Raw genomic sequence first — 24,182 nt, 5'->3', positions numbered from 1 at the left:
AATTTGACTTGTGTGGAAATGAAGTAAGGCAAAAATGTTTTTGTTAGTATGCCGGAAACATGTTTACACCAACATATAGGCCTAGTTAGGAACCGATATGATGATAGAAAACATTAATACCATCGAATAATTTGATAGGTACTGATATTCCCTTTATAGCCTATATTTGTTTTGTCATTTTGACCAATTGTCACCTTTAAAAGTATGCCGAATTAGCTATTAGCAGTTCTTGTTTGCAATTTAACCTTAGACGTAAACGCAGCTGTCACTGAGTTACTTTGATACTGTCGAAAGATTTTTGTCTCAAATTCACCGCACGCAGTATCTTTCCCTCATGACTCCTCTTCAGCTCCTCAGCCTCCCTCCGGGGAGGCTTTTGACTTTGTCCTGCTGAATGTCCATGTCTATTACAGACCATATCCTGTAATTTTGTGATGGTTAAAATGCCATCCAGAACAATGAGTGAAATTATCAAGGAGCACAGTGAGTATCTGATTCCCGACCTCCCCCTGTAATGTTATTGCCATCTGAATCTGGGTTTTAATGTACAATAGGAAAGGGAATTACACTGGGGGTTTTTTGCATTTAAAAACTTGTTTTTTTGTTGTTGTCTTGTTATTTCTTTCTTCTTTCTTTTTGTTATTTGTGATTAGGAACTCTTTGAGCTGTTTTTAACATATATTATTACAGTTATACTATTTGGGTTACTTATACATAAATAAGAAATATATGCTGGATTTAATAAAATGTGTCATATTACAGAATATGGGATTTTATAGGGATCAGAACAGGTATTATAGAATTGTTTTCAGGAGATCTCTTTTATCTAGACTTTGAAGAAAACTAAATTGCAGTAATACTGATTGGTAATTGTATTATCTAATACATTTCATGTTACACCCGCTTAACGATGAATGCATTTTTTTGCAATAACATTAATTCTTGAGTTTTTATAACCAGTTTGTTTTCATACTCTTTACATGTAGCGTTTAATATCCCAAAATGTGAAGTGTTTCAAATGGGGAGGAAAATGGAGAAATTTAAATTGTAATATGTCTCTGCTGTGCAATGATTTATAACCAGACTCCTGTAATAATATCATCCTTACATGAAAAGTAGCAAACTGATCACAGATCATTCTCTGACCATGATGCTGTGCTGCTTCCACTTCTGCACTTGCTTGATTCTGTCTAACTGCATGATATTTGTATACTTACAATTTATAAGCTGAAATAAATAGTTAAATTGGATGTCCTCTCATCTGTGTGTTGCATTGTTTACTGATGTGCTTAGAGAACAAAACAATAAAATGAAGAATTCACTTGGAACCATATCTGATAGAACATACTAATCTTGATTTGAAATGTGAAGCTGCACCTTTGACATACAAGGCTTAGAGGTAGCAGCAGTGACAGATGTTGTCTTGCAGTTGCTTTCACATCAAAGCTGTAATCTGCAGCAACTTTTTTGATCGAAAGACGATCTAAGGGCATTTTTAAACTTATATGAAAGAGGTAATTAAAATGTGCTTATTTGCTCTCTTTATAGTGAGCTTTATAGTGAAAAGAAGGAATCAATATCAATGTCATAAATACAGAGCTGAGGCCAGGACATAGTTAGCCTAGCAATTAGCATGAAGATTTGAGGCAGCTGTGCTGAATGTCTGTTTTGAAAAACTCTAAATTGCAACCGGTACTAAGAGACTTTACACTCAACTTTGGTACAATGATATCAAACCTGGCGGCTTGACTGTGAAAACAAGATTTAAGAATGCTCCATGCAGTAACTGCGGCTGGCAGTTACTGGCAGTAGTTTCAACAGCTACCTCCCTCTAGAACCCCAAATTGTCCTTTTTATATTTCTCTGTCTGTACATGTATAACAAAATAAACTACAATGAAACCTGTATCCCTTGGCCACTGGGCCTCTCATTAGGCTAGTGTTGTAATAAATCTCTGCTGGCCTCCTCCTCCATACACTATTGTGTCTGATTCCACAGCTCTGTATTTGGCCTCATTAGAGTAGCACCAAATATAAGATTCCAACATTATATCTTTAAACTAGTTTTCATCCAAATATACTGTTACTGTCAGCTTTTCCCTATCGCTAGTGAGAAAACAATGGCAGAAGGATTGTTTTGGTCCCTTAGTTTGGAGACTCTTCTTTGATTGTACTTGGAGGCAGGCCTACAATGAACGAGGTTTCAGCAGCTGGAAGCAGAGGAATATTTTGATTTAAGGAAGACAGAGGGAAAATATTGAACTGTTCCTTTAAGTGTGACATTGTATCTATCCTGCTGGGAAAAGGGGTGTCAGTGTTTCTAAAAGGTGAGTACAAGTGTGAGTAACTGTGTTAGTTGAAATAATTCATCTAATAACACAACATCACATACCAAGATATACTATTTTGCTTAAGCTTGACTCAAAAAGAAAATTCAGATATTGAGCCATTATGACTTTTCAATATGTCGCCCATGGCAGCCATTTTTCAAAATGGCCACCGGTGACAACTGTTTTCAGATCAATTTTCTTATCTGTTGATACCAATGTTGTGGTGCTGGCTGTGGCTGTGGCTTACGGTCTACAGCCTGGAGAGAGTTTCCAATACCTAGCAGCCCATGAAATTGCAGCAGGGCTAGGGCCTGAGAAAGTGCGTGCACTTCCAGTGTTCCTTGCACTGACAGGCTGTGACACTGTAACAAGCTTTATTGGCCACGGGAAAAAGACTCTGTGGGCTTTATGGGCTGTCTTTCCAGAGCTTACACGTGTCCTGTTGAAACTATCTTCTGCCCCGGATGACATGCCACAGGAGGTAATGGCCATGATCGAGAGGTTTATTATCCTGCTCTGTGATGAAACCAGCACATGCACAGAAATAGACAAGGCAAGGAGGAAGTTATTTGTGAAGAGGCACAATGTGCTGCCAATCCCTCCAACAGAGGCTGCCCCAGAGGAGCATGTTAAGAGAGCAGTGTACAAAGGAGGCCATGTGTGGGTTCAGATGCAGGTGTCCACACCAGAACTACCTTCACTGTGTAGATGGGGCTGGTCAAAGACATCTGAGGGGTACTATGAACCGTTCTGGATATGTCTAACAGATGCAAGCCAATCAGGCTATGGGTCTTGTCTCCTTCAAATGTAAGAAGGGTTGTGTTGGCAGAGCAAGTGCAAAAAAGCTGCCTTAGACTGCATAGCCCTCTGTTACTGTGAGGGGGAGTACTGAATAGACTTTCCAACGATAGACCCTGTGTTTTGGCAGTTATTGTTATCACTTATTTTGAGTCTTGAATTGACGCTTCTGAGAAATTCTAAAGTTTCTGTCCTTCAGCAGAGTTAACCATTCAGGCCAGAGTTAGCCATTCAGGCCAGTGAGTGCGGGCACTTATTACACACACAGATACATAATGTTTAGGCAGCGATCACTCTAAACAAGAGGATGTTGTCTGCTAAATCATTAAGTAGGAGTCCCATGAAGGCCATGAAAGATTACCTTGTCTTTTTAATGTGACTCCCATGATGAAAAAATGAATGAAACATTAAATTGAATTGTTCAGATGATTGGATTATTTATCCTCTTAAAAAATCAATCCTGCGAACTAACATGGCTGATTTAATCTTCTACTGTAATGTGTGCCTTATACATCAGTGTAACTCATTGTTTTTCAGAGTTTTTTTTATTTATAATCATCACTGGAGGACAATCACAATAATCCCAAAACCTCAACCCTGCCCTTTCCCTTTTAAAACAGCAAAAAGAACAAGAAGAAGCATTACAAAATCCATCCTAAGAATAAAAATCAACAGCTGAAAGGAAAAATGAAAAGAAATCAAAAAAATGTACAAGACATCGAGGTCAAATCAATCCATCCCCATAGACTAAACTTTCTATGAGATCTGACATCTCAAAAATATATTTATGTACACACTCTGCTGTATTGTACTGTACAAAATGTGGCAACACTTGACACATTCCCTGTAGACATGCAAACACCTTACTGACACTGTAAAATTGTCCATCTTTGTACACCCATTTTCATTTATTTCCACTTAATTTTTTTTTCTTGAAATAAGAGTGTCCAAAAATAGGGAAAATGTCTCTTGACTTCAAGAAAACTCTTAAATCTGGTGGAGAAGCACTGAGAAGTGGTCTCACAGCTTCTAAGAGATTTCATCACTTGATTTAAGAAAACTAGGTTAATAGTATATTAAGGTGGATAACTTTTGCAGTGTGGCCTGAAACTGAAATAACTGTATGGCCAATATCCATTACCTTCATATAGAATTCATAACCTATTCATGACCCTACAAGCTGACATACTGTTGTAACTGTTTCAGATACTAAACTGACTGCAATGCTGTGTCTCAAGGACCTGAGTTGACATAGGTTTACATGACACTGCTGACGGATGACTACCAATGCCAGCAAGTAATATTACAGTATGTTGAACCTCATAAGGCATTGTACATGTCTACACAAGACCCCTGTACAATAAAGTGTGACCTATAAAGACTGTGTCCATATTGGATGGGCGATCGCGGAGGGTTTCAGCAGGAAATTGCACTTATTCAGGATCGGCTTGGTTGCGGTGAATTTGTGTTACTAAACATTTTTGTAGATGACTGGAGCATTTCCTTGTGCAACAATACAACAACCAAAGGAGAGGTGAGATCAAAGGTGCACATGTGTGTTCTCTTCTTCCCAAGTGTTACCACAAAGTAGACTAACATGGCAAAATGAGTGAAGGAGGAAGGAGGGGAAAAAAGAACCATGCACTTGGTTAAGTGTGGATGACTACAGCCCAAAGAGCCTGCACAAGATGGAGGCAGTCTTCCAAGCCGAGCGTCCCAAAACTGAAATGACTTTATGCTAGAGGGCTGTTCTTGCCTGAAGTCCCAGCAATGCAAGTGTCACTGTTGTGTCCGTCATTTAATCTTTTCAAGACATTTATACACAGTCACACACTGGAGTGCTCTGTCTCTCTCTCTCTCTCTCTCTCTCTCTCTCTCTCACACACACACACAAACACACACACTTAGGAGCATTAGAAGCTCTAACCCAGTGTCCATGTCTGGCTAAACACTTGGTCAAAATGCGAAAAGCCTTGACGGATTTTAGCAAAATTCTTTCAAGCTCTGCCAAAGGTCTAACCCTCAAAGCCTCCCGCCTACTCTTCCTCCTCCTCTTCCTCATCGGGCAGTGGTAGCAACTCCTCCTTGAGACACTCCCTGTAGAAGCTGGTCAGTGTGGCATAGAGGTGCTGGCGACTTTGCTGAGACAGGAAATGGCCCTCATCTGGGTAGATCTGGGGGATAAAAAGGAAGTAAATTTGTGGACAGAGGTTTTTGTATACATACAGGGTTAGCTGTAATCTTTTTGTAGAAATAACCTCCATAGGACTTCAGTTACAGGTCAGTGCAATATAGCATCTTTTAAATAATTCTGACAACTTTTTGTCATCAACCTTGTGTCCAGCAGCAGCTGTTTTCAGCAAAACAGCTTTAAAAACCCACGGTACATTACCTGCCCGGCAGCTACAAAGGTAGATATTTCCCTCGCAGTTGGTAGAGACCAAAACAGAGCTAAAAAGAGATTGAGTACCAGGTGGACAGAAATGACTCTAAATGAATGCTGATATTTCTCCATATCAGCTAGATATATAACTAAGCAACTGCCTTATAAGGTGATATTATGTTAGTGTCATGTATACAGCATCTTCCTGTTGCCCAAGTGACCATAAAATTCAGTTATTACTGGATTAAGTGCTAGTGGAATTTCCTCTGATGGCCACAAGATGCTGTCTCAAAAATCCTCAATATACTGTAATATTTGGACTGTGGGTGTCCTAGTAGTTTAGTGCGTTATATGCAAACAATGTAATTCCACGTTTCCTGTCTGTCTCTGCTAGAGGCGATTCTTTACATATTATAAATGAAAAGTGCCAAAAAAACCAAAAAGAAAATCAAAAATTCTCTCATAATAAAAAGTCCATCTGTTTGTCCTCAACAAGATAACAAGAAAAAAGTATTTCACTTTTTTTAATTTGAGCATTTTTGAAAATGCATCTTTTTAAGAAAACCTTAAGGATCAAAGAGGTGGTATGTTCAGGGGCATGTTTGCTTAGAAGATGGGTCAGTCAGGTTGTCCCATGTCTCAGCTAAACAGCTTAAATAACTACTGTGGATGATGGTGAGTCCAGACTTTAGAAACTTACAGATGATTTTACAAACTCTACGTCCATGTTCCTCTACAAACTATGATTACCCTAGTTGTTGTAGAAAACTACATTAATTTGACTTTCCTGTAATCGTCTGTGAAGTTGATGATACTCAGTTTTCTCTTCTGTATGATAAAATCCATCAGACACCCCAACAGAAGTGTTTGCACATATTATTTGGCAGGTCCGATAAAGGGTTTGGGATGATTTAATGAATGTTATACTTTTAGGCTATTCTAAATGTTTAATTTACATCATTTTGTATGTGTTTTAGTGGCATTATACAAAATGTACATTTGCATCACTGTACAAATCCAGTATAAAGACTTGGTCGCCGTGATACACACCTGCATTGAGTAGTTTGCTCCAACTTTCACAAGGTTTTTGACAAGCTCAGCAGTATGTTGGAAGTGGATGTTGGCTGGGAGTAAAGAAACAAAACGTGTCAGCAAGACTCATTCTGAACAGATTGTGGCAGGATGGAAATACCTCAACAAAACCGACATGCGTGGTTCATCAGCGAATGTTTTCCTCTGGAAATCCGAGCATCAATTTAGATAACCCACTTTTCCTTTTATCTTTTGATTAAAACCCATTTGCCTCATTACCTTCCAGGATTGCATGCTTCTTTGTGCTCAGCAGTGATGCACCACAGATACAGTATTTTAATTCTATCACAATTTATTTTCTCTTACCATCTGCTGTGCCATGCACCAGCATCAGTGTCTGCTCCCTAAGTGCTTGAACATTCTGCAGCACACTGGAAAACTGTGAGGAAATCAGAAGTAGCGGGATATTGATAGATGTAACTGGCATTGAGGAAAGCAATACAAAAATACCAAGTATGATCAAATGAACAGCACTGTCATCATTTTACATTATATCCTGATTGCATACACACAAAGATAGACTCACACAGACACAGTAATTTAATCCAATTAGAGATTTTCAAGTGATAAAGTATCTCCTATCGACATTGTTTTCTTTGCTTGGAATATCCCTATACAAGTTGTTAATTAAAAGATGTAAAATCCAGTCTGCAGACAGGAAATGCAAAGCAACTGTATACTAAACATCTTGTCTTTGCAGGAGGCCTGAGAAAGCCAGGCAACCATTTTGGAGCAGCTTAAAAAAACTTCCATCATGTGATCTGACACACCGGTGCACACAGTTACCAAAGAGAGATGAGTGACAAAATCCTACGGAGCATGAAAAAACACGAGTAAAGGCAAAGCATCGCTGCCTGTGACTTTGATAGCAGCAACATTCAGTAGCTGTGGGAGCTTAACTGCGTGTCAGTGATGTTGCGCTTCCAAAGATCAATGGCAAACAAGCATGGGGAGGCAGTAAACACGCACCTGATATCGGCTGTCATCCCGTAATGGCATGCCAAGGTATCTCTCAGAGAAAGCTGATGCTGTGCAAATGAGAGGTGATACATTCTTAACAGTGCCGACAGTAGTCAGTGCTTCAGCTGCAGCTAAGTACCTAAACAAAGTGGAGTTGTTGTCATCTTGAGCCCAAATGAAATGCTTTCAGTGAAGAGGAAATAACACCTTGTGGAGGTGAAAGAGTCCTCTGTGTCATCTTAAAAGTGTAAAGGATGTTCTTTGCTCCAGTCCAAATATGATTTTGTATCATTAAAAGCTGGATTTACCTTACATTCAACAATTTCTTTCAGAGGTAAACAGATTCTTTACAGGCAAAAGCCCCCCAAAATACCATCTTTAGTTATAGTCTGCCCCCACACAAACACTGTATCAATTTTTATATCTAAAGCTTATCTATTATCTTATCTTATACTTGTCATGCCAGATGGACAATATGAAGAAGACATCTTGGCTTAATGTGATTTAAGATCCAAATGTAAATTCGACATAGTGCAGGGTTTATGGAAGGATTTTCTACTCACCGTAGAGTTTCCAGTCTGTCACTGGTGACATTGCACATGCACATTTGAAGAGGCTGTCAGTAGACTTAAGCATCATTAATGTTATGTAGGCTCCGTAACCCTGAGCGAACAAAAATAATCATTTACGTTATTCTAAATTCTAAATCCATAAAGTAGAATCATTTACTGGAAATGTAACAAAAATAATCACGACACTTTAAAGCATGTCTGATAACATTTTAAAAATGACCTACTTTAGAATAAAGTGGAAAAAAAAACAGCAACTTGTCAGGAAAGAAACAACCATTTTGTAATTTGTGAAAGAAAACACTGACATTTTCTGTGCATGGATTTTGCTGAATGGAGGCAACATAATATGCATATGACAAAAACAGTCTGCAGATTGTATTCATTTTACATCTATTAATAGAAAAGAGCAGTGTCTCACCTTTCCAAACACTGCTATCCGTGTCCGATCAATATATGGAAATTTCATTATATATCTGGAAAAAAAACACACATATAAATGAGCTTCTTTTTAAAACACTTCAGCTTCAAAACAGCTGAATGTCATTGGATATATATGATTTCTCCTTACAGCAGCTAAAATTGTTAACATTTCGGATTTACTTTGACTGTAATAGATTGATTTCATTATATTTCTTGTTTATTCTTCTTTATGTATATTTGCACTCAGAGTAGAGGACAAATCACATATCTTTCAGCTATCACATCTGGTGACATTACAGAGGACCAGTGGTGAGAAGAGATTAATATCTGATATTGTTGTTATATTTCAGTAATGTTCGCTGGAGTAGCAGTTTAGTCAACCTGGCCCTGAGAACTCAATGCAATTGAAACAACTCTGAACAACCATCTCAAGGGGAAAAAAATGAGTAAAATTGAGCATTTATCAAATGACACAATCTTACTTACAGCAAATTCTGTGATTAACCTTCAAGAGCAGCTCTCAAATGATCATGTAATTAATCATATGTATGCTCTATGAAGAACAGCCAGTCACACACAAGGTTTGACCTACACCTCCTGCAGTTTTCTGCAAATGCCTGTATGATGCCTGTGTTATCTTTCAAGTAAATCTTATTCGTGTGAAATCTTTTATACAGTCCTGGTTGAAATTACTGGCACCCCGAAATTTTAAATACAGAATTTAAAATATCTTCAGAAATAAATGCAAAGTAACCAATTTTGTATAATCAAAATATTTTAATGAAATGTCTAAAGTTACTGAACAAAAGAAAAAAAATGCTTTCATATAGTGAATTAAAAAAATTGACATAAAATGTATGCTGGACACAATTATTGACACCCTTTTGATGAATTTGAATTAGTTCCTCAAACAAATAAAATACAAATAAGACTCACCTGTGCTTAATTTCCAGTGTTCATATGACCTGAATTAACCGATGATTAATGGTTTTATTGCCTAAAAAGGGGCTGACCAGTTTCTTTTTCACCATGACAAAAACGAAAGCTGTCTGAGAGCATCAGAAATGCTATTATCAAAAAACAGAACAATTCCAAAGGCTACAAGGCAATCGCCAAAGATCCTGAAATCTCTGTTTTAGCGGTTCAACATAATGTTATCAACAAGTTTCACAGTCATGAAACTGATAAGACGCTTCCAGGTTGTGGTGCTAAGGAGAATCTCAATGAGAGAAGTCTGCAAATGTTGATACAAATTCTTGAAAAAAACCATAAAAGACATCTAAAGAGTTTCAGGCTGACCTGGAGCAATCTGGAGTGGTACTTTCAGCCTGTACCATACACCACACACTAAACCAAGTGGTGCTCCATGGGCGAAGGCCAAGGACGTAACCACTACTGAAAGAAATTCATACAAAGGCAAGACTAATGTTTGCAAAAACATTAATAGATGAGTCACAGTCTTTCTGGGATAATGTTCTATGGACAGATGAAACCAAAGTAGAGCTCTGTGGGAATGCGGCGCTTCAGCTTGTTTATAGGCGATGAAATGAAGCCCATAAGGAAAAGAACATCCTACCTACAGTAAAACATGGTGGAGGTTCTGTCATGCTGTGGAGCTGCTTTGCTACCTCTGGTACTGGAGGCATTGAATGTATCAAAAGAATGATGAAATCAGAAGATTACCAAGGCATTTTAGAGCGAAATGTGTTACCCAGTGTCAGAAAAACTAGGTTAAGTTGAAAAAGAAAAGATGGACTGTTTTAAACTGGCCAGCAATGAGTCCTGACCTAAATCCCACTGAAAACCTTTGGAGAGAGCTGAAATCTGCCATTGCAAAAAGGATTCCTGCAAACTTAAAGGAGCTTGGACACACAGCAATGGCGGAGTGGTAGAAACTACCAGCAGACAGGACCAAGAAGCTTCTAGATGGCTACAAGAAACGTTTAGAGGCTGGTGTTATTGGCAAAGGTTCTGCAACAACAAATTAGTGAAGGGTGCCAATAATTGTGTCTGGGGTACATTGCTGGGACTGTATCTCCAGCAGCATTTGACATGTGAAATTAACAACACATAACCTCAATCATGCAAACTAGAGTGAAATAATAAGAAAATGGCAGAAAGATTAAGAGAAAAGCCATTTAAGAGAGAAACAGAAGAAAAAAAAATTGAATGCCAGCCTTATTCTCCTGTTAGCAGCCATGAGGAATGAAAAAAAAACTGTGTTTGGACATAAAGACTGGGACAAAAACTTTTTTCTGGTAAAATGTTCATCATGACCAAAGCTATATTGTACAGTTGCTCCAAAACATGAGGTCCATTCTTGAACCTGGAAACAGCAGTTGACAAAACCATCTCACCTCAAGTAGCTGTTCTGGTGCTTTTGACCCATTCAGTTTTTCAGCATCTACAATTCTAAGGTGTCTGAACAAGTTTAATCTGCTGATGAGGATCATGTGATATAATCAACAGCTCTGGAGCATCTACATAATGGACCTTGAGGTGAGATACTTTTGTCAACAAATTACAAAATATGTCTTAGAGGGTGAGTCCTCTTCTGCTGTGACTGTGCCACAACCATGTGGTTCCCTAACCATAAGCTCTTAAACGAACTTAAGAAAATGTTGTATGTTTTATGTCAAAAGTAAACGATTTTGTGGTTTTATCTTTCACATGAGAACAAACAGTTCTACTAGACTTTAATTAGACACATTAGTCCACATATTAGGTCTTATTAAGAAGAGAATGATATTCTGCTGAAAATTTCACACTAAAATGTCAGTATGTATGTGTGCATAGAGCCCCTGTTCAGGGGTTTTCAAGTGTTTAAAAAGTTGTTTTGTAACTGTCACATAAGAGATCAAGTTTGTAAAAAGTATAATAAAATTTGACAGCATACTCTACTGCCGCGATCTGGTCCTGGACATCTACAGTTCCCAGTCTCTGGTGAACCTCGTGCAGGATCCTCTGACCCTGGAAGCCGCTGCCACGGCTGTCCAGACGAGCCACGATGATGTTGTCAGAACTGACCAGGACAGAGTCCCAGCTGAGAGAGAAGCGGTCACTCACTGCCTGACCACCGGGAGCACTGTCACTGAATAGAGCAGAAGACACAAATAAGGCAAACTCAAAGAATTCTAATTAGGGAAACAACAATGATTAAAGGTCTTGAGGCAATCAGTAAAATGCGTTTAATGGATTAGTAAAAGCACCACCGATAACTCCATGGGATTTGTTTTATTTTTAAAATTTACTGAAATAGCCTAGCTACTGTAATTTGAGTGTAAAGAACTGGGGTGGCATTATTCCATATACGTAACTAAAGTTAAAATTATGAAAACACCAAAATTTACAATCCTTTGGTTTGTCTCTAGGTACTTTATGATTTCTCTAACCTGTGTGTGGCGCACAAACCAAAGCCCACTGGTTCCAACAGAAGACATAAATCTAGAAAAGCCTTAGTAACTTCATAAAACAGCTGGAACATGTCACCAATGCAACAGTGTGGCTCACTGATATGTTTTAAATAGTTTTTTGGACAACAGTGGAGCTCTATGGCACAGACAAATAATACACATCAGGCTTTGGATAAACAGACAATACTTTTTAGTAGGATCATTGCTGGCTTTTCGTCTTTACACTGAATTTTTTGACAATTACAAAAAATATAGAATATCACCAGCCTTATCCTTTAAATGTGTTACCTTGGCATTCAGTTTTGAATTTTCTGTTTGCTGGCTGATTATTCAAATGCAGGTGAAGAAGAGTCAATCACATGGGTGCCAATTACTAAAGCTACTGTCAGAGATCTGATTACAACTGGGCCCTCACAAATGAAACATGCATACATTTTTCCTGTACTCTGTTGCTCCTTGGATAAAAGCATTGAACAAGGAATGTATGAGATATATAATTTTATGTCAGAACAAAAACCTAATTTATCAGTATGCAATTCTGATATATTCTGCAGTGTCTAATATGTCATCACACATGATACATACACCAGCAACAGTAGTCCATAATGACGGGAATCAGAGAAGTCTGGTGGGTAGGATATCTTCAAAGGTAAATCTGTAAAAAAGAAATTAAAGAAAAGCAGATGTACCTACAGTATAACACCAGTTGTTCTGTGACTGACAGTAACAGAAGAGAAACAAATACTTTCTCACCAAAATGTTCCATTGGAACAGTTCTGAAGTCAGTGAGTTGGATCCTTTTGTACTTCAAGGCTGCCTTCAGCAAAGAGTTGTTCTCAAGAATGTAGTAATCTGTAAAAATGAGGGCAATGTGTTTAAAGGATGAAAGAGTCCAAAAATTACTGCCAGTAATCTCAGTGTCGCAGCACACAAATGACCAATACCAGTATGAGGATTTGTCTTTTGAGCCAATGATACAATAAGATGAGATAGAAAATCAGATGAGACAGATGAGATCTGAGTGTTGTGGATCGTTTCCGACAAAGTCTCATTTCGTGGTAAATTTAAAGGGTTCAGGAGCTGAATACATTCCTGGATTCCATCTCTTTCAGGTTTAACTGTTGTAAATAAAGGAGAAAGTTCTGAAATTATAATACTGGAAACTGAATTATTCAGCCAATGACATTTGCAAGTACAGTAACTTCATCAAAAAGAAAGACTTGTGAAACACCTCACTGACAAAAAATCCTAAAGCTATGAACAATTTGTGACAGGAAACAAATTCATTTGCAGCAGACCATAATTCAAAGCATAATAACTAAGTCATTGGTACTACTGTTAAACTTGGATTGCACAAAGAAATACACTCAGAACGTTCAATTTCTGAAAGGCATTTTAAACATAACAACTTCAGAACCAGGAGCACCACCATTTTCTCTACATGTACTAAACAATGACTCCAATTTGGCCATTTTTCCATTCAAGCGATCTGAGAAGCAGCTAAATGAAATGGAATTCATCCAGCATTTCTAATGGAAAACCCAAAATCAATAGACGTCTCATTATGAAACTGCCAGAGGCCTTGAGTTCCCAGCTGTGGATGGAGGGCCTATCCAAATACCCTGGGCAAATTGCTTGCCTCTCTGCAGCACAGCTGTTAACTTTTTTGTGTGTATGTGTGTCCACTATGTGTGTCCATATTCATGCCCGTGGGAAAGGAAGATATTAAAAAAGAGCAGAAAGAAATCTGGATTTATAAGCTTGTCTGGTCTTCCCGGGAATCATGATTTTGTCAACAAAACTGTTAAACAAAAGCTTTTTTACACAAGGACAACTTCACAAAAACAAAATAAAAATTAAACTTTGAAACTTAGAAGGAATTACAATTTATGTCAAAGAATCCAAACTAAACAATAATGTGGAAGATGGCCAGATGGACATTTATTTATTTTTTAGATTACACTACCTTTGTATAGAGTTGGACTCTATCTGGAGCTCATTCCCCATGTTTCCAGTTGTGCTAAGCTAAGCTAGCCAGCTGGTGGGTGTAGCTTTTTCTTTAGCTTACAGATATGAGAGTGGTGTTGATCTTCTCATCAAGAAAACGAATAGTAGTAACAATTCCAGGTTGAGACGCTGTGCTCCCCCACCATCTATTTCTCAATCAATCTCTAAGAAAAAGAAATGGACCTGTAGCATTCTGCTAAAGGCCAGTCCACACCAAGACCATCGTCCATCGTTCAAGTGGAGGGTGGAGCCCACACCACAACTATAACGACAGTGGTGAATCATAATGTTGGGATCACTTTCAGAGCGATTTTTTGAATAGAATGTTATCGTTCATCAGTGTGGATGCTCACATCGTTATTGTTATAGCTGTCGTTGTAGTTAACGCTCTTGGTGTGGACAGCCCTAAACTCTCGCAGTTGTTGGTTCAGTGAAAGGAATACCTGGAAGTCGTGCATGTAATTCACACAGACTATCATGGGACCAGAAATAAGGTGGATAAACAAGTAAAAAGTGCCTTTTCAGCTAACTTTGGGGCAGATGCACAAAACTCCCGTAACTATGGCATCAGGTGCAGCCTCAGAATTAAAAATGCACTACAAGAATGAAATTTCCCATAAAGACCCTGGGACAACAGCAGGTTGTTCTACTCAAATCTGAAATCTTTACTCTGGTTTCCAGCCTCAGACCAAAAAACACATCTGACATGACTGAAGGCTGTAAACCTAATTGGTCCTTCAGATGTTTGGGAGACGGTCAGCTAGTACAGCTGCATTTAGCTATAATGCTGCTCACAGATGGCACCAACTTTAAGTAAACAACTTTAACTTTAACTATTTACTTTTTTTGGTTTAATATATTAATTGGTTGTTTCCCCTCACTGTGTTTTGAAATATTTTATAATCCATTAATTTAATTTGCCTTATGCACAGCACTTTGAATTACATCTGTCTTTAAAAGGTACTATACTGCCTAGTCTTACATGACTTACAAGTCTTAAAAGTCTGCATTATCTTGACCAGGGACACTGCAGCAGGACAGATGTTTGAAACCACGTCTTCCACTTTTTTCACTCTTGGATCTCTTGTTAAAAACTAGGCCACCATGCAGACAGTGATTAAGATGGACATCAGACCCATCTTTCTCATAAGACTAAATGGAGTCCTTACTTGAATTATTGAGGCTGTGTAATATCACAGTAGGTGCTCCAGGACCTAAAAGGATAAAAAAAAAAAGAAGCTTGTAAGTTTATCTGTAATCCTGATTGAAGGATTATGTGTGCTGTGTATAGATATTGAAAGATAAATTTAAAAATTAGCAAGTGAAATCTTTGGTGTTGTTCAAACCTAAAAAATGAAATGACATTGTAAATGGTGTTCTTATGTGTGACAGCTCGCTCCTCTAAAGCAGTTACGCACAAATCAAATGCAGGCAACTGTGTTTCCTCGATTTTGCTTGTCACCTTCCCTACCTTACCTGTATAAATTAGGGGTTAAAGGTCATTCACATTTCCTCCCTAAAGACTGTCAAATTAAGCCAATTCTTTTCAACGTTCTTTTGCAAAATACTTAATCAGAGGTTAATAGGATGGCAGGGTTGCTCAAAAGCTGAGCTACGGATGAATGGGTCCCTTGATAGCTGCAAAACTCCTCCACCACCACATTCATCCTGCTCGACTTTCTTGGCACTAAAACACAAACTGCATCTCCTACATACTATTTTATTTCTTGCACTTATCTGTGCAAGAAAGGTTGTATTAGGTTTGACCTTTGCATTCTTCGTTTCATTCTGTGCATGTACCTGCTTGAAAACACAAAACCAATCAGAATCATTTTATGAGCGGAATTAAAAAGCTTGTGTAGCTCTTGATGAAAACAGGTGTCAGGACAAGCTTGTCGGGTTTGTGTGAACTTGGCCCCTCAGAAGACAATAAGCTCTCTCCATTATTTTTATTGCTTTCGGGAAAGGGGATGCTATTATTGTCCAATAAATCACCTCATCAAAACCCAAATGCTTCTGAGTATGGAGTGATCTCATCTGCTCAAAATAAATTGAAATCACAAACAATATGAAGAGTTATCCTCTATTAAATAATCTACCTAATAACGCTACCAAAAAGTAATTATACACAATAGAGTGGCTAATTGTTTTCATTTTATGCCGCTCATTTGGAACTGATGAGAGATAAATTTAAAACAAAATTGATGGAGGCTGACAGATCATGATGGGCCTACCCTTAAATCTGCCAGATGATCTCTGCTTGAAAGAAAATGGCTGACAAACTAGGAGAATAAAACAGTATAATCCCAGTTTCAGAGGGTGTATTTGAATCCGTTACCTGCTGTGGTATCTTTAATTGTACTGATAACTTTAAGTCATTGGCAAAAGCTGAGGTCATTTAAGTTTCTTGCACTACAATATTCTTAGATTATTACATTTTGTTTTCTTAATGGATCTTATGCAGAAACCTGACAAGTGACTAACCTCTGTATTTCTTCAAATTTTCCAAAACAATTTCCAATTTCCAATTTCTACTAAATTAGCTATTCAGAGCGATTTAAAGGACGATACAGAGTTAGCCAGACAGGTTATTTCAAGGAAAGCCTTGACGAGAAATGCTCCTTCCTCTTTCTGTAAAATGTTGAAATATTTTTAGTGATTGAATGAATGAGGCACATTCGTCAAATTGTACCGTAAGTGATGTGGGGCAACTTGCTATCCCCTCCTACTGTAGAAAACTGCATATCATTTTGTTAGCTTCTTGGTCACAACACTGAGCACAGCAAAAACCTAGCTCGGAAGCCTCGGTTGAAAAAAAAACATTTTTCAAAATTTAAAAAAACAGGGTTGCAGTTTACTATATTCATTTTTCCTGGATCTAAAAACCTGGTTGAGTACAATGTGGGTGGACGCTGACTGTTGTTTACCATTAGCATACCATAGCAGCTGGTATCCTGCACCAAATTGCTGTGGTTTACCCACCTTGGAACAATAAAATCGAACCCTTAAACAATTCTATAAAATCATTCCTGTAATTATACCCCACCCTCATATTCCTACATTTGGAAAGCTGAAGACACTGTTTCATTTGACTGGGAATTTAACAGAAGACACAGCAAGAGCCTTAAAGCAGGATACTAAATGGCCTACCTTTACAGTGGAGGATGATGTGCTGGTTTGTGGGGCTGATGTGAGCATCGAAGTACAGACAGTAAGCTTTATTTAACTCGCATGTTAAACACCGTCGCGGAAACAGACCCACAGTTTTAACACTTAGGAAAAAAGATAATAAATAAGGAAAGTAAGACAAGGTGCACAAAACTTTGCCATCAAGGGAAATGCTGGCATTACTTTATATTTTTATTATGGTCAAAAAATCCCTTTAAGAGATGAAAACCAACAACGAACCTATCCTACTAACAAGTATTACTTATGTATTCACAACCTGATACAGGTTACACCTCTACGGAAACAACTTAACTATTTAAATATATGACATATGACAGAAAACTGGAAAAGTAGTTCATTTCAGTCAGCCAGTCAAAGTAGTAAAGCAGTGTAGAGCTGCAACGATTAGTCCATTTAAAAGATTAGTCATTGGTGGGAAAATTTATTACTATTTTGAAAATTCTCTGTTGCCAAATTAATCAGAATAATCTATGCTGGCTGTGTTTATTATAATGAAGGAATAAGTCACAGAATGCAATGATATTGTTTTTGAGGTGATCACATGGAGGTCTCTGGCACAGAGGAACACTTTAAGTTATATCAGGCTTAGGCTACACAGGCGATATTTGTTAGTAGAATAAATTCATTGTTGGTATTGGTTTTTTAATTGTTGATGGTAATTAAAAGATAAAATAATACCAGCGCTATCCTTCAATGTGCATATACTATATACATAATAAAACAGAGCAGACATAATATGAATACCAGTTGGGAATGGTTTGTGAGAATCTTGCAAAGATGTTAAGATGACAATTTTCAAAAATTTGTTTAATTTAATTAACACTTTGTGACTGCACATTGAAAGCACTATAAGAACAATAGCCGTCAAAACAAAGTATTGTTTAATAACTAAGTTCAAAACAAACCTGAAGAGTTGACGTCTTCGTGGTGAACCCTCTGTGCTGAGAAAATAACTGTCAAAAGAATACAAATACATTCAGAATAAACTGGCATGCCAAATTAAACACCAAACCTCATTATGTCTTTGTTTTCTTAGTTTAAGTTAAATTCTTGCATTTAATAGCAAACCACACACTCTTTTGTGTACAAGTACGTTTGTGGTATCCATAGCGGATTGAAAAGAAAAGGATACAATTTAGTCGTGACTGTTTCGAAGGTGACTCATGAGTAGACAGACCAGATGCTTATGAATAACAGAATATAGCTTATGTATTGAGTTTTGTTTGTCTGTTTTTTTTTTTCAGAAATGTTATGTCTAAAACAGCTTAAACTTACAGGTTGTCAGTGTTCTCATCATAGGCAATGATCTTGGTCACCTCCCAGTTTCCTGATGTTAGATGTCGGACTTCATTTTGATCTGCTCTGAACTGAGAGGAACAAAAGATGAGGATGAGTCATTTATTTGAACGCGGTAAGTTCCATCTAATAAATCTCTTTTGCATCTGTATGCTCATGTTTCAGCTGTATGTTGTATATCTGAGACCTTACCAGAGGCCCAGGCCTATACATATATAATGACTTATGTGTATACTTTCCTGACAAGTCACTTGTAGTCATGTGAATAATGACACTTGTTTGCCAGAAGCAAAAATTGGAAGTAGCAGAATATGTTACAATGCAAAAACTTTTCAGATGTGTTCAGACTCAAAGTGAAGTGAGTTGTAGATACGTATGATGTGATTACATACAAACTTGATGAAAAATGCAAGTAATTGCAAAAAGACAAAATTTGTGTACAGGCAATGCAAATTGAGGTAAAAAGTTCAAGATATTTCAGTTTTAGCAAAAAAAATATGCTTCTCCAGAGGCTTTATGACTCAATAAATGTATAGCAGCAAGAGTTAAAATGGGTGTGTGCTGTCAGACAAAACACACACACAGGAACACTCCTCATGCATACGATCGTTGCTATGGTGCTAGATGGTAGATTGGCTGCTCGGGGCAAATTAACATGGACTTTCCAGACAAAATATGCTTTGCGCTCCATCTGAACACACCTTCAGGGAAGAGGCTGGGTGGATGTTTGGGCTTACAGCACAGTGTCAGATTTTGACGTAGGAGGATGCTAGACTGTCCTCAAGAGAATGGCAGTATAACCACTTATTCAAATTGTTGACCCTTCCAGAGAGTTTCTCTTACTGGAGCCAGTTAGGGAATTCATTATTTATTGCTAGGGCAATGGAATTTATAGTTATTACAAGAATAAACAAGGCAGGGGACTGTATCTCATGTGTACTACAAAGTCTTCAAAAGTACTAGATGCTAACAATTACAATAACAAGGTTTAAGAATATAAGTTAAAAGGACCCATGTGCAGAAGGAGGAGAAGAAGGCAGGCAGATGCAGAATCAGACAAAAGTCAGCTGGGGTAAATAGACTGAAAAATTAAAGGAAGAATAACAGAGAAAGTACACACATCTTGACAAACAAACACAGACAAGATATATATTCACAAAGTTGCATCTTTAGTGAGAGACTTTTACAGGCAGGAGTCTTAATCATACCAGTGCTCTTTAAGGTGGGAACTGACTTTGACACAGGACATGTTGGCTAACACTGCTTGCAGCACTGCCAGGAGGAGCAATGGAGGAGCTAGTGTAACATACTGTAACACCATGTCTACAGAGAAAGTGTAGCGTGTGCAGCACATTATCAGAGCAGCAGCAGCAGCAGCAGCTCCAGTCCTCTGACCTCTGTGTCTACACAGGAGACGTATATGCTTTCAGATACATGGGTGTATAGCGTGAGTAAAATACAAGCTGTTACACGGCTTGTGTAGACAGCTGGATTGATTATAGTAGGAGCATATGTGTTCCGTCAGACGCCTGTGAGATGGACGACTGAAAAACACGGCTGGATAGCTTTCTGTGTAGACATGCCATAACAGGTGGTCTCTGCTCGCTTTTCTAGATCTCCCCCTCTATGCCTACCTCCAATTTATCATTTTCATTAGTTTCTGGTTCCTCCTCTGAGGTTGTTTGTTGATGAAACAGAGCATTTTTATCAAGCTGATAGCACGCAAACATTATTTACTTCAGTAACAACTTAAAGTAAACAAACCTCATGTGGCATAAGCAACAGGAACTCGCCCAGGTGACTTTGGTGCATAGACAGTTGGTTGAAGGTTGTGACTAGGGATGTCAGTGATTAGTGAATCATCAATTCATGTTAATTTACGTGATTAAAAATATATTAACCGACAATGCAGAAGAGAAGAATGTGTGGTGTAACTGTCCGAAAATGTACAGTAGTTTGTTGTGGTACCTGGAAATCTGTCTCAGCTAAGCAGGTGTTGCCAGCAGCTGTACTAACATTAGCCGCAGTGAACGCACAATTGGTCACTTCCATCATGGTCACTTCCAGAAAAGTTATGTGTAATATTTATATAACACCACCATCCACAGTGGGGAGACTGGGGTAAAATGTTTCATGTTTATTTGATAATGATCCAGGTCATTTACTGTTGAAATATTTATTTGATAATGTTACAGGTCATTTACAGTAAAGGACAAAGGAAAAATAGGTCAGACTTTGTTTTAATTGTTAGATACACTCACCAAGTCTGTGCACCCGCTTATTTATGTAATTATCCAATCAGCCATAATTTGAAAGCAGTGCAACGCATAAATTTATGTAGTTGATTGTTGGTGCCGGAAGGGCTGGTCTGGGTATTACTGAAACCGCTGATTTCCTGGAATTTTCAGGCACAGCAGTCTCTAGAGTTAACTCACAATGGTGCGACAAACAAAAAAGTGAGCTGCAGTTCTGTGGACGGAAACACCTTGTTGATGAGAGAGGTCAGAAGAGAATGGTTGGAGCTGACAGAAAGGACATGGTAACTCAGATAACCAGTCTTTACAGCTGTTGTCCAACCTTGAGGCAGATGGGCTACAACATGAGAAGACCAAGTTGTGCTCCACTCCTGTCAGCCAAGGACAGAAATCTGAGGCCGCAGTGGGTAAAGGCTCACCAAAACTGGACAGCTGAAGACTGTAAAAACTTAGCCTGTGATGAATCTGGATTTCTGCCGAGGACCGCAGATGGTAGAGTTAGAATGTGGCATCAACGGCATGAATCCATGGACCCAAACTGCCTTGTGTCAACAGTCCAGGCTGGTGGTGGTGGTGTAATGGTGTGGGGAACGTTTTCTTGGCTCACTATGGGACCCTTAATACCATGCTGACCATATGCAGCCCTTTATGGCCACAATTTACCATCTTCTAATGGCTACTTCCAGCATGATAATGCTCCATGTCACAAAGAGAAAATCATCTCAAACAGGTTTCATGAATATGACAATGAGTTCAATGTACTTTGTGACCTCCCCAGTCACCAGATCTGAATCCAGTAGATCACCTTTTGGGATGTGGCAGAACAGGAGATTAGCAGCATGAATGTGCAACTGCCAGATCTGCAGAAACTATGTGATGCAATCATGTCAACATGGACCAGAATCTCAAATGAATGTTTCCAACATCTTGTGGAATCCAAGCCACGAGGAACTGAGGCTGTTTTGAGAGTGAAAGGAGGAACTACCCAGTATTAATATGGTGTTCCTTAGAAAGTGCTCGATGTTTAGTCTGATCTAATGCAAGTTCTCTAATGAAGCCTGGAAGTTGTGCAGCGTTATTTGCCATGTTTAATACTTTGGATTTTGTCTGCCCAATCACTGAATAGCGACAAGACAAGGAGTGGAAACTCTACAATTTCGAAATAAAACGTTTAATTGATTTTTCCAGTAACCTGGTGTTTATTTTATCTGTTCTTTAAATCCCTAATTTATTCTGATTTTGCAGCAAAAATAGGTCATGTCAGTGGTTAAAGAATGCTTTTATTATCAGAAAAGATGACTGTATTTCATAAATTGTCGATTAACTGACTATTAATTTTTAACATGGCTGACTCTTGATTAAGGAAGCTATTTAAAATTTGGATCTCTAGTGGTGACATTGACACAGGAGACCCCAGTCCACAACACATCAGTCAGTTCTGGTTTCTTTTAACCATGACCACAACCAACCCTTAACCCTCTAACCCCAATCAAGTAGTTCTCTGAACCATGACCAAACCCAAACCTTAACCATAGAGGTGACAGATGCCAAAACTCTTACATAAATCATTTCTGTAACAGTCATTTGGACTGTTTTGGAAGGCATTCATACGCATGATATTTGTTGGTATATTAGTATTTGCTTCATACAGCTTCTTTTAATTGTAGCAACATTTATCAGCTCTGATTGAATTCATTATATACTACACAGGCTCAGCCAGTGATCATCCAAAAACTGATACTGCATCAATTTTAATATTGGGTAAGGTGTCACATGATTGGAATAAAATGTGAGTAATCTCTGTGCTTCAAAAACAGCAGAGACACTATCCATGGCTCAAGAAACCCACCTTCAAATAACCCTGTTTATTTCTACTAACAGGACTGAAATCCAATGTCCAACTTGTAGATCTCTTTAAATGCATATGAGAAATTTTCATATCTTTGTCGATGACAGCAGGGTTATTGTATTTCTAATTATTGTAATTATTTTATTTTGTGTCCAAAGTATATTAGATGGGATGAAAGTATAATAAATCTGGTGCAAGCAGTTTCTTGATTCCTTATTTGAAGTGTGTATTAAGGAATCAACAACGGCATGACAAATAAGGGCCATTGTGAGTAATTTTCTCAGTTTCGGTAACTATTTCAGAGCATGAACTCAGCTGCACATTAAATAAAACATCTCTATTAAAGCTGTGATAACACGCAACATCCTTCATATAGGAATGAAGGATCTAACTATAATTGAACCCTTGTGTAAGAAAACTGTGGCTATATTATGTATCAATGTAAGGGTATTTTAAAATTAATTTGACCTCCACCTGTGTGGTGAACATGGCGATGTGATGAAACTCTCCACGTCCTCCTTGTTTGACCGGAACGGTCAGGAAGAACCTGCTGCCATCTTTGGAGAACACCGGTTCTTGGTCCTGCAAAAAGAAAAGATCCATCAACTCAACAGTATCTATCACCTAGCTAAATCAATGAACACATTCCTATTTAAACCCTGATGTAAACACTGGAAAAAAAACAGTGGTTAAGTAACAAAGTACATTTATGTAAGTGCTGTACTTAACTCAGCACTGCACTCACTGATTTTACACATGAACAGTAGTTTACTTATCTTAGGGAATAATATTCAGGCTGTGAAAACAACAGTACACTGTTGTAAAATTCCATTTTTTCCAAGTTTTTATTGGTAATTTTGACAAAACACAAAATATTTTTGGGGGGAATCATGTGCATTATATATATTAGACATATTATTATACATATATACATATTTTTATTATTTTTTAAATCATATTTGATTCATCAGGCGGCAGCAATGTTTATTTTAGAAACAAAAACAAATACTGTTGATCGCATTATGAAAATTTCAGTTGGTTTGGTTCTTTTTTGTTTTTCAACAGGAACCTGTTGCAAATTTTTTATATCTTTTCTCGAGAGGTCCCAGCATTGATGACTGCCACTGTGACAGTGTGCCCCAAAATCTACATATACAATCTTCAGGAATCTGAAGCTGAGCTTGTTAAGTGCAGACAGTAGTAGTCTGGTGGACACTTTCATCTCTCAAGTCATCCTCGTCGCTACTATCTGAGCTTCCCTCAGTACGAATTCCATTAAGAGTCCGTTCCTCATCATCAATCATATTCCTCATCTTCTCCTAAGTGCTCCATGTCACTTGAATTTTCATCCATAATCATGCCAATGACATTTTTAACACTGTACTTTTTGCCATCTAAAAATAAAAACAATGAACAAATGATTGTGTACTTGGAATTTTTTCTCCAAATTTGTCAATATAGCATACTGTTCATGATAGCCATGGAACATCCAAGTGATTATCATGAAAGCAGATTGCATGTCTAAAAAAAATGCATATAAATATCTCAGTTTTGAAGCTATATATATAGTGTTTTAAGACTACATTTCAATCTTGAATTAGTTTAACTAAATAATCAAA

General features: G+C 37.9%; 1 protein-coding gene across 1 annotated transcript in view; it reads right to left on the bottom strand.

Moving 5' to 3' along the window:
* Positions 1-5,163: 5,163 nt before the first annotated feature.
* The window catches only part of LOC120801336 (inactive dipeptidyl peptidase 10-like), a 201,847-nt gene continuing 182,828 nt past the window's right edge, over positions 5,164-24,182 (bottom strand). The window contains exons 13-26 of the mRNA XM_040148211.1: positions 23,038-23,145; positions 18,439-18,530; positions 18,069-18,116; positions 17,125-17,246; positions 15,144-15,188; positions 12,721-12,819; positions 12,553-12,622; positions 11,451-11,645; positions 8,553-8,607; positions 8,126-8,225; positions 7,572-7,630; positions 6,909-6,981; positions 6,561-6,634; positions 5,164-5,301 (exon numbers count right to left, since the gene is read on the bottom strand). Of these exons, the coding sequence (XP_040004145.1) occupies positions 5,164-5,301; positions 6,561-6,634; positions 6,909-6,981; positions 7,572-7,630; positions 8,126-8,225; positions 8,553-8,607; positions 11,451-11,645; positions 12,553-12,622; positions 12,721-12,819; positions 15,144-15,188; positions 17,125-17,246; positions 18,069-18,116; positions 18,439-18,530; positions 23,038-23,145 (1,278 nt within the window). The remainder of the gene's footprint in view (positions 5,302-6,560; positions 6,635-6,908; positions 6,982-7,571; positions 7,631-8,125; positions 8,226-8,552; positions 8,608-11,450; positions 11,646-12,552; positions 12,623-12,720; positions 12,820-15,143; positions 15,189-17,124; positions 17,247-18,068; positions 18,117-18,438; positions 18,531-23,037; positions 23,146-24,182) is intronic.

The sequence above is a fragment of the Xiphias gladius genome, chromosome 16 (assembly GCF_016859285.1).
Source record: "Xiphias gladius isolate SHS-SW01 ecotype Sanya breed wild chromosome 16, ASM1685928v1, whole genome shotgun sequence".
Classification (NCBI taxonomy): Eukaryota; Metazoa; Chordata; class Actinopteri; order Istiophoriformes; family Xiphiidae; genus Xiphias; species Xiphias gladius.
This window is presented reverse-complemented; position numbering and strand designations above follow the sequence as displayed.